This window comes from Myodes glareolus, chromosome 17 (assembly GCF_982192425.1).
Source record: "Myodes glareolus chromosome 17, mMyoGla1.1, whole genome shotgun sequence".
Taxonomy (NCBI): domain Eukaryota; kingdom Metazoa; phylum Chordata; class Mammalia; order Rodentia; family Cricetidae; genus Myodes; species Myodes glareolus.
In genome coordinates, this window is record NC_142042.1 from 61,890,004 (window position 1) to 61,902,383 (window position 12,380).

At 44.2% G+C, this 12,380-nt stretch overlaps 1 protein-coding gene across 1 annotated transcript; it reads right to left on the minus strand.

Annotated features, from left to right (window-relative positions):
- Positions 1-1,471: 1,471 nt before the first annotated feature.
- Ctsk (cathepsin K) lies at positions 1,472-12,347 on the minus strand. Its single transcript, XM_048427991.3, has 8 exons — positions 10,731-12,347; positions 9,087-9,207; positions 8,521-8,643; positions 8,272-8,430; positions 7,192-7,410; positions 3,853-4,018; positions 3,594-3,699; positions 1,472-1,972 (listed from the first exon to the last, which is right to left on the minus strand). The coding sequence occupies exons 2-8, from the start codon at positions 9,204-9,206 to the stop codon at positions 1,873-1,875; spliced, it is 993 nt and encodes a 330-aa protein (XP_048283948.1). The 5' UTR covers position 9,207; positions 10,731-12,347; the 3' UTR covers positions 1,472-1,872.
- Positions 12,348-12,380: the final 33 nt, after the last annotated feature.

Consider the following 12,380-nt stretch of genomic DNA (forward strand, 5'->3'; position numbering starts at 1 on the left):
TGACCACACGTGGCAGTCTATGACATTTTCAAAGTCAGAACTAATATTTTCCATCCTTCTAGGCTTAAATATAGCTTGCTACATGTCCACACATTTTTGGGTGGATATGTTTAAGACAGGATCTCATTATGTAGCCTGGCTGTCTTGGGACTCAATATATAGAAGAGGCTGGGCTCAAACTCACAGAGGTCCACAGATTAAAGGCATATGCTCCTCCAAAAGTACCTGGCATGTCCTATAGGTCAAAAAAGTAGGGGAGGGGTTTACCAAGAATGAAATAAGAGTTACGATATGGGAGGGGCTCAGAGGCTGAGAGCACTACCTGCTTTCCAAAGGACAGAGTTTGACTCTCAACATCCACACCCCAGCCCCAGGGGATCTGACACCCTCTTCTGGCCTGTGTGGGCACTAGGCATGCACATGGCACACAGACATACATGGAGATAAAACACCATATCTATAAAACAAATCATTCAAAAGTATAATATTTAAGTTTTGTTTTGTTTCTTTTCAAGACAGAGTTCTCTGTGTATCCCTGTCTGTCCTGGACTCGATCTGCAGACCAGGCTGGCCTTGAACTCAGAGATCCACCTGCCTCTACCTCCCGAGTGCTGGGATTAAAAGCATGCACCACCACCAACTAAATTTAAAAAATATTTTAAACAAGAGTGCATGACAATGAAGATTCATTAGCTGTAAACTCTTTGTCATGGGATAAGTACTTTGTGGAAAATGGAAAAACAGGTTGTACTAATTTACGTCTCTAGCACAGTGGTTCTCAACCTGTGGGTCGCAACCCCTTTGAAGTTGAAATACCTTTCCACGGGATCATCTAAGACCATTGGAAAACACAGATGTTTACATTACAATTCACAACACTAGCAAGATTACAGTTATGAAGTAGCAGTGAAAATAATCTTATGGTTGGGGTCACCACAACATGAGGAACTGCATTAAAGGGCTGCAGTACTGGGGAGGTTGAGAACCACTGGTCTAGCAGCGACACATCCTAAAATCTGTTACTAAAGCATCTTCAGCCTGTCACAGCGCTGCACAAGACCATAACGCCATCTCTGGGAGGCAGAGACAGGAGGATCTTGGATCTGAGGCCAGCATACGCTACAAGAGACTAGTTTGTTTTTCTTAAAAAGAAAACAAAACTTTGACCAGGAGTTTAGTTCATGGTCTATCTCGGGTTCATAGTGAGTTTGAGGACAGTTTTATCTAGTTGAGGCTCTATCTCAAAAATAAAATAAAATTAAAACAATGTAAGAAAACCTGATTTTTGAAGGCGTAGGTACGCATGTCACCGTCTCTCAAGTGCTGGGACCTCGGGAACAGGCCGCTGTGCCCAGCTTCATGGCAGTTTTAAATACTGAGATATCTTCTCGGGTGCACTTAATCCCAGAGATGTATAGTTTTCATAATACAGTAAGTACTTAATAAATGCTGCCTCGTACCATATCCGATGTGAGTATGGATACAATGTCATTTATTAAATTGTAAATGAGATATTTCATTTCAAATGCAAAGAAGGAAAAGAACACACAATTCTTATATCATGCAAATATGTTGAAGAATCATGAACAGGTCTGTGATCTCGGCACTGGAGACAGGGACTTGGGGAGGTCACTCCAGCCTGCTGGAGACCTCCACTGTTTATCTGCACAGTATCAGCCCCCAGACATCAGAGTCCAGTGAGTCAGGACCAGATCTTAGCCTCGGAGAACTGGGTGGAGAGAGGGAAAGTTACAGAGGTGTCACCAGGGGCATGCCCACTTCAGGAGCACTTTCTCAACTCCCTTCCAAATACACCTCCACATGGCACCATCCAAGAAGGAACGGAGAACAGGACGTCTTGGCTGGCTGGAGTCACATCTTGGGGAAACTGGCCAGGTTGGTAATGCCACAGGTGTTGTTTTTATTTCGAGCCAAGAGAATATATCCTTTGTTTCCCCAGCTCTCTCCCCAGCTGTAGAGCCAATTGAGAAAAATACTTAGCATCTTATCTATACAGTCCTTAAAACACATACTGTATTTTACTAGGCACTGATAATATACAAAAAATGAGTAAGGGGCTGGAGAGATGGCTCGAGGTTAAGAGCACTGCCTGCTCTTCCAGAGGTCCTGAGTTCAATTCCCAGCAACCACATGGTGGCTCACAACCATCTGTAATGGGGTCTGGTGCCCTCTTCTGGCCTGCAGGACCACATTCAGGCAGAACACGGTGTATACATAATAAATAAATAAATAAATAAATAAATAAATAAATATTTTTTTAAAAAATGAGCAAGTTTTTTTTTTATTTTTTTAGTTTTTTGAGACAGGGTTCCTATGTAGCTTTGGAGCCAGTCCTGAACCTAGCTCTGATAGACCAGGCTGACCTCGAACTCAGAGATCTGCCTGCTTCTGCCTCCTGAGTGCTGAGATTAAAGGCTTGCACCACCACTGCCCAGCTAGAATGCCAATGTGGTTTTTCTTGTTTGTTTGTTTTTGTTTTTTTGAGACAGAGTTTCTCTGTGTAGCCCTGGCTGTCCTGGAACTCACTATGAAGACCAGGCTGATCTCGAACTCACAGAGATTGGCCTGTTTCTGCCTCCCGAGTGCTGGGATAAAGGTGTGAGCCACCAGCACTGGCTGGGTCTTATTTTTAAGGGCATTATCTCCATTATGTTAACTGATGTGAGAGAACTATTTCCGGGACAGAGCCTGGAGTAGCCCAGCACTAGCTCTCTGTTCCTGACTGTGGCTGAGATGTGACAGCAGCCTCAGCTCCTGCCACTGAGATGCTGCTACCACATTCCGGTGCCCTGAGACAGAGCTAAGCCTTGTCTTCCTTTGCTGACTTAGTCAGAATCCTCTACCACAGCAACCGAAGAAACTAAAGCAAGGTCTTACAGATACTTGAGATGGCTGAGTGTGGTGGTACATGGCTTTAATCCCAGCACCCGGGAGGCAGAGGTAGGAGGATCTCAGTGAGTTCTATCCTAGCGTGGTCTACACAGCAACTTCAAGAAGCCTGTCTCTAGGAGGAGGAGAGATGAGGAAGAAGTGGTATTTAAGGCAGAACCTGAAGGATAAACAGACTTGGCGTCTGTGGGGATAGGAGGAGGTAAAGGCTGTAAAATTGATGACAGATGGGAAAGGGAGATGTGTTATGACAACGTGGCTAATACAAGAGTATAAAGCAAATCCATGTGGGAGACAGATCTGAGGAGTGAATTAAGATAATGTTGAAGAGTTCGGGGCCATATTGAGATCAAAGCTAACCTGAGCCATAGGAGACCCTGTCTCAAAAAATCAAAATCCATCGGCCAACCAAACAAAACATTAGGCTGAGCGGCCTTTACTGTCATCTAGGGCGCTTAGCTTTACTCTGGGAGGGGACATTTGGAGTAGAACCGGGCGAGACGGAGAGAGTGCTGGGAAAGAACTGCAACGTCTTCCTGACACAAGTACCGGCCCCTCTGTCTGTGTGCAGCGAAGCGTTGTGCACAGGAGCAGCTGACCAGCATATACTTTGGACATTATTGTCCACCCATCAGTGTTACAAAGGGGAAGACGGACTGTTCCTCTGTTGCTCTGACTGTTACCTGTTTTTAATTATCCAGTGCTTGTTTCCCTTCTGGACGCCATAGCCCACCACCAACACTGCATGGTTCACATTCTCACGGTCGCAATTTTCATCATAGTACACACCTACGAAAGAAGCCAGGGTTCTCTGTGGTCCCTTGTTTCGGTCAGGGTTTACAACTGAGGACCCTGTGCTGCAGCAGTTACCAGACTTAGCAGATGGCATCGGGACCACACCCATATCCTAGAAGAGGGCACTCCACAGGGAGAGGCTCTCACCTCTGCTGTAAAACTGGAAAGATGTCAAGCTTGCGTCAATTGACACAGAGATAGGTCCCACCCGAGCCACTGCTCTCTTCAGGGCTTTCTCACTCCCCACAGGAATCTCTCTGTACCCTCTGCATTTGGCTGCCTTTGCTGTTGGGTTGTACATACAACTCTGATCCTGGAAAGAAAAATCAAAGGTGGAATAGGACTGTAGTTAATCAACTGGCAGTAAGCTGGTAAGAAAGCAACCAACGTTAGTGGCAATGGACCAGCCTTTGGGTCTTATCATTTTAGAAAACTATGAAAAGAAGCCAGATTTGGTAATGCGTACTGGTAAACCCAGCAATTAAGAGGCAGAGGCAGGAGGATTGCCATGAGTTTAAAGCCAGCCTGGGCTACATAGTAGGATCCTGTCTCAAAAACAAAAAAACAAAAAATGTGGGGAAAAAAGGTCAAGTGGTTTCCTGCTTTCTCACAAAAATCAACTCCACAAGAGAAGAGACTGTTTCTCCTGTCCGCTGCGCTGTCTCCACAAGAGAAGAGACTTTCTCCTGGCTGATGCACTGTCTCCACAAAAGAGACTGTTTCTCCTGGTCGTTGTGCTGTCTCTCCAGCTCTTGTCAGCAGCATCTTCTTCTTCTTGAGACTGTGTGCCATGTAGCAGGCTAGCCTTGAACTCACTACATAATTATATAGTGATGACCCTAAACTCCTGACCCCCTCTGGCCTCTGCGCTGGGATTACAAGCATGCTCCAGCTCTCCCACCCTGAGAGACAGTTTTTACTAATGCAGGATATGAAAACATTTTTCAAATAAAAGGTTTTTTTTTAATGCAAATTATTTTCCGCCTGGACAGTATATGTAAAGCTCAGGGTGCAGGAAGGTACCAGCTGCTCCTTGGGGAGTTTACCAACACCAAGCCCAGCTCGAGAGATGACCTTGATCACTGTATACAACTCAACAATGCTAGTATGGGCAAAAGAGTTTATGGTTTTATCAGAGACAGAAACATGTACATAACATGACATGAAAATAAATTAATAGCTAAGTAATTTAACTTCTGACCTTTCAAGACCATGCAAGCTTTGCAGGCCTCACTAACAATACGAGGTCTGTCAAGGTGATACACTTTTCATGGCAGCTCTTCTCCTACATACCAGACCTTGAACGCACTAAGGTAGGATCTGTAAGAGCACATATCTAACACCAACAGTACTGCCAGCATTTGATGTCTAAGGTGACAGTGACTTACTGCCTGAATTTCTCAAAACCTGTTTGTTCTCTGTCACATGATTCTGGTGTTAAACTTCTCAGATCAACAAGACATAGTTGTGTGGCAACATTCCTGTGAGCTCAGCATGATACAGAGGATCTCAAATTCAAGCTAAGCCTTGGCATTGCATGATCTCAAAGAGAAAGAGAGAGAGAGAGAGAGAGAGAGAGAGGCAGAGAGAGAGAGGCAGAGAGAGAGAGAGAGAGAGAGAGAGAGGATCTTGAGCAATTGAAATATCATATCTACAAATGAAACGAAGTATCTTGTGAATGTGGACTTAGTAAGTATCAGGGCCTGGCCTGGCACAGACTTTGACCCACTTAGGAGGCAGAGCGGCTGGGTCTGTGTGTACTAAGGCCGGTCTGGACTACAATCTCAAAGCAAACAAAACTTTAAGTCAAAAAAAAATTCTCAATAATTTGATGAGTGTAGTGCTGGCTAAACTGTGCTAGCCAGACTGGAGGGACAGGTCAGCAGTTAAGAGGACCTGCTTTTTCAGAGGACCGAGGTGTGGCTCCCAGCACTCACAGGGTGGCTGACAACATCTGTAACTCCAGCTCCAGGGGTTCAATGTCCTTCTGACCTCTGGGGTGGGGCACCAGGCACACACATGATGTACATGCACTCACTCATACACATAAAATAAAGAATAATTTTCTAAAAAGATGAAAGTTGTCAATTGTTAAGTGACTAATTCCTAGTTCTTTAGTTTATACTTTTCTCAAATCTATCCTTTAATTGGTGAGTGGGAAATATGTTAAGTAATGTCAGCACATGAACAAGCAGTAGACTAGACTCTATAAGAGTGTCTCTCCTTTACTATTTTATTTTGGGTTTTGGTGTTTTGTTCCATCCTCCCCCCATAGAGGAGTTCATGTAGCTCAGGCTGGCTACATTCAGATTCACCATGTAGTTTAGGATGATCTTGAACTCCTAACCCTCGTGTCCCACCCCAGGTGCTGGATTACAGGCATGCCCCCTGGGCTCTCATCCTCAGTTTAAAAGAAGAAACACAGATGGCCAGGGATGTGACAGTGAATTAGTGGGACTTCTTATATACTGCAGGCAAACAATTTGACATTATAGAGTAAATTTTAAGATACAGACACCTTCAAGCCCAGGTGATTCTGTATTATAAAAGTCTTACATGAACACGTGGGAGGAAAGGCTGTGCCGGATAAGCAGGCTTGGTGGATACATCTTGTTTGATGAGACGGCTTAGTAGGTAAAACTCTTGCCGAATAAGCCTGCTAACTAGAGTTTGATGTCCAGGGCCCATGGTGGAAGGAGAGAATCTAGAAAGTTTTTCTCTGGGCTTCAGAAAGCACGAGCCCATCTGCACATACTGACATGCACTGTCTACACAAATACATATAATAATACATTTTATAAAAATTTGGTTTTTGCTACAGACTGCATAATGAATTTGAGCTTGTAATATCTCCTTAAAAATCAAGGATAAGTCAACCTTTTAAGGAAATACGCTGAGCACACACTTTAGCAGACAGTCACCAACATTTGTATCACTGAAACTTGCTGCTCCTCTCTCAGAGGTTCGCATCACAAAGAATTCTATTGCCTACCAGTCTTATCTACACTAAAAACTCCATGGAACTGGTGAGATGCTCAAAGTTTTTCTACATTATGGAGATTTTGGCTTTCTATGGCCATTTTATTAAGGAAGCAGGATAGCCATGTGTGGGACCCAGGCCTGGGAAACCAGCACTTGAAAGGTCAAGGCAAGAGGAGTTCAGGGTTATCCTCAGCTACATAGTAAGTTCAAAGCCAATGTGGACTACATGAGATCTTATCTCAAAAAAGGGGGCAGCCTAGGATACCTAGTTGTGACTAGCTTGGGATACACAGTAAAATATTGTCTCAAAATTAAAAGAAAAAAAGGAGAGAAAGAGAGGGTGAGGGAGAGGAAGAAAGAAAGGAAGGAAGGAAAGGAGAGAAAGAAAGGAGAGGAGAGGAGAAAAAGAAGGAAAGAAAAAGCAGCAGTACAGTAACAGCAAACAAGGTCATGCTGGGGGAAGAGTCAGCACAGGGCTCCACCCTGAGGTGGGCGGAGTCTCACCTGCCCCACATATGGATAAGCATCTTCAGAGTCAATGCCCCCATTCGTCTGCACATAGCGGAAGGCAGTGGTCATATAGCCGCCTCCACAGCCATAATTCTCAGACACACAATCCACAAGGTTCTGAGGACTCAGATTCAAGAGTTTGCCAGTCTTCTTCTTGAGTTGGCCCTCCAGGGCACCTGCAGAGCTAAAAGCCCAACAGGAACCACAGTTACCCTGAGACACAGAGAAAAACTGTCAGTCAGTCATCACTTCTCACACAGGGTGCATCTTCCTAGCAGCCTAAAAACATCCATGCGCACTACGAATTCAAGCACAAGCGCCTTTGTTGAGAGGCCTTGGTAGCTCCCACTGATAACAACTGTGTCCTTTATAACTGTGGATCTCCTGGATTCTAACCCTGACTCCACACGAGTTAAGTGACCTTGAGAGGCAGAGGCAAGAGGATCAGTTCAAGGTCAGTCTCAGCCTGAGTGGAGTGGAGGCCAGCCTGGGCAACATGAGATCTTGTCTCAAAGGAAGAGAAAAAGGGAGTGATACTATAGCTAATGAATCGACTCTTGTGAGCACTGAGAGACTTCATTTACATGGAAATCATAGGAACTCCTTGTGCACAGTAATCTCAGAAATCGTCAGCTATTATTAGTATTTGTTCTCCTGGATTCTAGAATTTCTACTCTTTAAGAATGAGAATTTCCTGAGGAGGAAGTTTTGAATCTTTACCAGCTGTCCCTGTTTGACTCTAGAAGAGGGGTGGTGGTTGCTGAATGAGTGTTACATCAATTATTCCCCTTACTGATGACATAGCTCTGTACTGTTAAGATCATAAAAAAACTGAGATTCTCCTGAAGATAAGAACCCAACACTGTAAAAACCTTTTTTGGGGAAATATTTTCTATGTCCTAGTAATTACAATTTCAGATTTTGCACAAACATTTCTACTTGAGCAGGAAAATACATGTGCAACGTGCTTGTTGTAACACGGCAAGTTCTTTAAAGTAGAAAAATCCTAAACATACAAAATAGGTGATGAATTAAATACCACACTTCAAGCCAGACTCACACACAAGAAAGCACCTGATTTTTGACTGGAGTAACATATCCTTTCTTTCGATAGTCGATGGCGTCTGGGGCTCTGCCCTCCCACTCTGGGATGTAGAGAGTGTCGTTACTGTGGGACTGAGAGGGTGGTGGTAATCTGAGTCCTGTCATCTTCCGAACCACTTCCTCACTGGTCTGAGACAAGGGAGGAGGTCAAGCATTAGAAGGGACCGGGGGTGTGTGTGGGGAAGATAGTGGGTGGGCCTGGATCTGAGGACAACTCACCATATCTCCCAAGTGATTCATGGCCAGTTCATATGTATGGACACCAAGAGAGGCCTCAAGATTATGGATGGAAATATGCTTCAGGTTTTTTTCCCAAATTAAACGCCGAGAGATTTCATCTACCTAAATAGAATAGTCAATAAACTATAGTCATAGACTGTGTTTGGTTATCTAAGTAGGTTTTAGGAGAAAAGATGCACCATAACCAAAGTCTGGTCTAGCTAGGGAATGATGGATTCTTAAGAGCATACACATGAAAATGTATGCGAAGTTCTCAAGAGACAATAGAATAATAACACTACTATGAGAAGCATTCCCCAAAAGAGCATTCCCACATACACACCACACAGCCACGTCTGTGGTGCTGAGTACTGGACTCGTGCTATTCCTGAGCCACTCCTCCAGCTAATATATCTGTACAACAGACAGAGGGACTGAGCACACAAGAAAAAGTCAGTTGGAGTTAGGAAATAGGGACTGCTTGCTGGGGGGAAGCCCCCTATTTGACTGAAGCAGAGGTCTCAGGTCTCAGCCCTCCTACATGCTCCCCTTGCAGGACCAGGCACCTTGCTGTTATACTGCTTCCTGTGGGTCTTCTTCCATAGCTCCCACTGGGTGTCCAGCATTTCCTCGGGATAGAGAGCAAAGCTCAACATGGGTAGCAGTAGAAACTTGAACACCCACATCCTGTAAAGAAATAATTAGGGCAGACTTCCATTGGCAGGAGGTCACAGGTCAGCCAGCTTGTGAATGTGGAAATGATGGCAGACACATTACCAGGAAGGCGGCTTCTAACCTTTCGGGAGCTTTAGAAATAAGTTCTTAAAATTACAGAAAATTACACACACACACACACACACACACACACACACACACACACACACACACACGTATTAATCCTAAGGGATTCATAAACCCCAAAGAAACCACACACGCACACACACTTTCTTAATTTTAGAGACATGGTCTTGCTTTCTAAGTCTTGGCTGTTCTTGAGCTCATTATGTTGGCCAAGATGGTTTTGAATTCAAAGATCTGCCCCCCTTCCACCCTGTGCTGGGATTAAGAGTCTGAGCTACTATGCCCAACCCAAGAATCACTTCTTTTGAACTACAAGGCTGGCAAACTTGGCTGTATGTGGAAAATAGACAAGGAATTGCAGGTAATTTTCATGATAAGCAGTAATGGGTGGAAGTTGGGGGCGGGTACCAAAACATCTGATTTCAATTATTGCAATTCAAGATGTCCCACCAACACTGCATACACGGCAACTAGAATGGGTAACGGGAAAGGCTCAGCACCACTCTTCTCCAGTATCCCCATGCACACGGAGAGAATAGGCACGAGGGAATGTGGTTAGAGACAGAGTCCTAACTCAGGTATGCTTCATGCTTTGTTGATGGCATCCTTTCTATCTTGCCAGGAGAGAACAGGACTAATGTTTTTATTTATCTATGGTATGTATGTTCACTGTGCCTTCATTTGCTGTATTCATTTCTTCTTTCCTCACTCTCTCTCCCTCTTTTGGCAGGAAACGACCCTAATCTTAACCAGATGTCATGGGTTTTCTTTTTTCTTTTTTTCCAGAGACGTGGCTGCTTCACATGACAAAAGCCTAAGATGCATAAGAGGAAAATGCAGGACAGACAGACAATATTCTAATAACCAAGTTCATAGCTTTTTAGGAATTTGCTCTGGCTACATTAACTTCTTGTGTTGGCTTAATTGCACATACTTAATTTAAAAACCATTTCCTGTCTCCAGTATAATATACAACTTGTGCAATACTGACTACACTTTTATGTACTCTTTGCAAAGCAACACAATATTCAGCAGAACATTTAATGACTGGAATGTTACAGGCTTGGACGTGGCTGTTAACTATTCCTCTTCCTCAGGAGTCAATTAACCCTGTAGTTAAGCGGAACTCCAGAAAAAAAATCCACTTTTGGGGAAAGCTCACAATCCTCCTTTGCTTTTACCAACAACCACATATTCATTCACATACACAATCATACACAGAATTCTAAAGATTTCAAGACAGATTTTATTTAGCCAGAAAATGAACTAAGAAAGATTATGTTTTTTATTCAGGAAACTTCAGTTATTTGATCACCAACTCACTATATCCTTTCTCTTCTTAAAAGAACCTAACTGGTAGGAATAAGATGCTAAAAGATCCAGAAGTTAAAAACGTTAAAAAACATTACCTGTGGCTGAGAATCTGTTGTCTAGGCTCCTTTCAGACAGGAAGTGTGGCTACTGTGAGCAGAAGACTAAGGGTGCTAGATTTATCCATCAGGATTGCGGAAGTCAACTCCAGCGGTGGCTGGAAAATTTGGATAGGGGAGGGAGGCAGGGATAGGATGAGAAAGGGGGGTTAGGGTGGAAGGATGGACACGCATTTGCACGATGTTCCTGAGAACTGCTAAATGTTCAGTTTCATTTGACTGTCTTTGGGGGAAAAATAAGACAGCACATTATTCAAACTGAGGCTTTGGAGAGGAAATGAAAGGACACAGCCCTAGCTGTCTCCAACCTTCCTCAAATGTCTTCTTGGAGAACCCCACCTTTTCTACCCTTATAGTCATGGACCAACCCCCTTACCCTGAACCATTTTCAATTTTGTGTCAGATCTTCTGAGATGACAGCAGGCACAGAGCACTGTGTGAGCACACACGGAGGGGAAGGGGGACACCAAAGGCTAGACAAGAGTAATATGTGGCATATAAGGCTTCAATTTAAACATTTAAAAATTTTGTGACCCCTGGATAGTGTTGCTGCTTCTGGGAGGGAGCAGCCGCTCTAAACCACATGGCCGTGCAGAAAGTCAGGGTGAAATCGGGTCAAAGCGGTCAGAAAGTTGAATGTGCGTAGTGGTGCACACTCGAGAAGCTAAAGTAAAATCAAAGCTGGCTGTGGGCACACCTTTCCCCTGGCACAGTTCTCTGTGAGGTCAGGCCAGACCAATCTACAGAGTGAGTCTGAAGCCAGCCAGGGTTATACAGCGAGATGCTGTCTCTAAATAAGTAAGAGCAGACTCCTAAGTTCAAGCCCACCCTAGACCCTGTCGAAAACTGGAAAGTTAAAAAAAGTGGATTGAGGAACATAACTCAGTGGTGGTGTGCTTGCCAAACTGTATGAGGCCCAGGGCTCAATGGCCAACACAACACTAAGAAAGAAAGCAACCCAATGTAGCACCTAATTTACAACACTGGAATCAACATTAATGGGCTGATGGACACACATGTGACTCTACCGTCAAACTCTCAGATGGGAGGATCCGATGAGCATTGCATCTCAATTATTAAAACCCCCAACTAGGCCCAGTCACAAGATCTTCTCCAAATGCTTCCCCAAAACCCATGCATGTGGCAGATCATAAGACTCTGGCTCAGCCAACCATAACCCTAAACTCCATTTCTTTCCATAAACAGATGTGAGAAATTAGAAAATGAGGGATGCTGGAATGGAAAGGATATTACCACAGATCTAGATTCCGTTTCAAGCTGGATTCCTCACACAGACCCCAATTCCAGAGCCCAGATTTGCCTTTGGATTTCAAGGCAAACCATGAATGTAGAGGGAGCCCAGATCCATATTCAAACAGTTTATCATTGACAATTCCCTCATTTCTCTTACCACCTTCTAACTGGGAGGACATACTGGGGAAAAGACATCCAGATATCCCCCAGTGGCTTCAAGTTCCAAGAGCTCTTCCCAGCAACTTCTCAGAAGTTAGACAACCCCCCCCTCGCAGAGTGTGACCACTGACATTACTCACCATGTGTTAGGATCAGGAGGTTAAGTGAGGAACAGGGTGCTGAGTGATCAGGGCCCTATGATCTCTAATTCCCGAA

Bases quoted from the DNA above. Each gene is read 5' to 3' on its own strand.
- Ctsk (XM_048427991.3), bottom strand. From the start codon at position 9,206: ATGTGGGTGTTCAAGTTTCTACTGCTACCCATGTTGAGCTTTGCTCTC. The intron at 8,644-9,086 runs GTGCCTGGTCCT...TATTCTATTTAG, and splicing joins GGAAGCAGTATAACAGCAAG to GTAGATGAAATCTCTCGGCG. The intron at 3,700-3,852 runs GTGAGAGCCTCT...CTTCTTTCGTAG, and splicing joins TTTCCAGTTTTACAGCAGAG to GTGTGTACTATGATGAAAAT.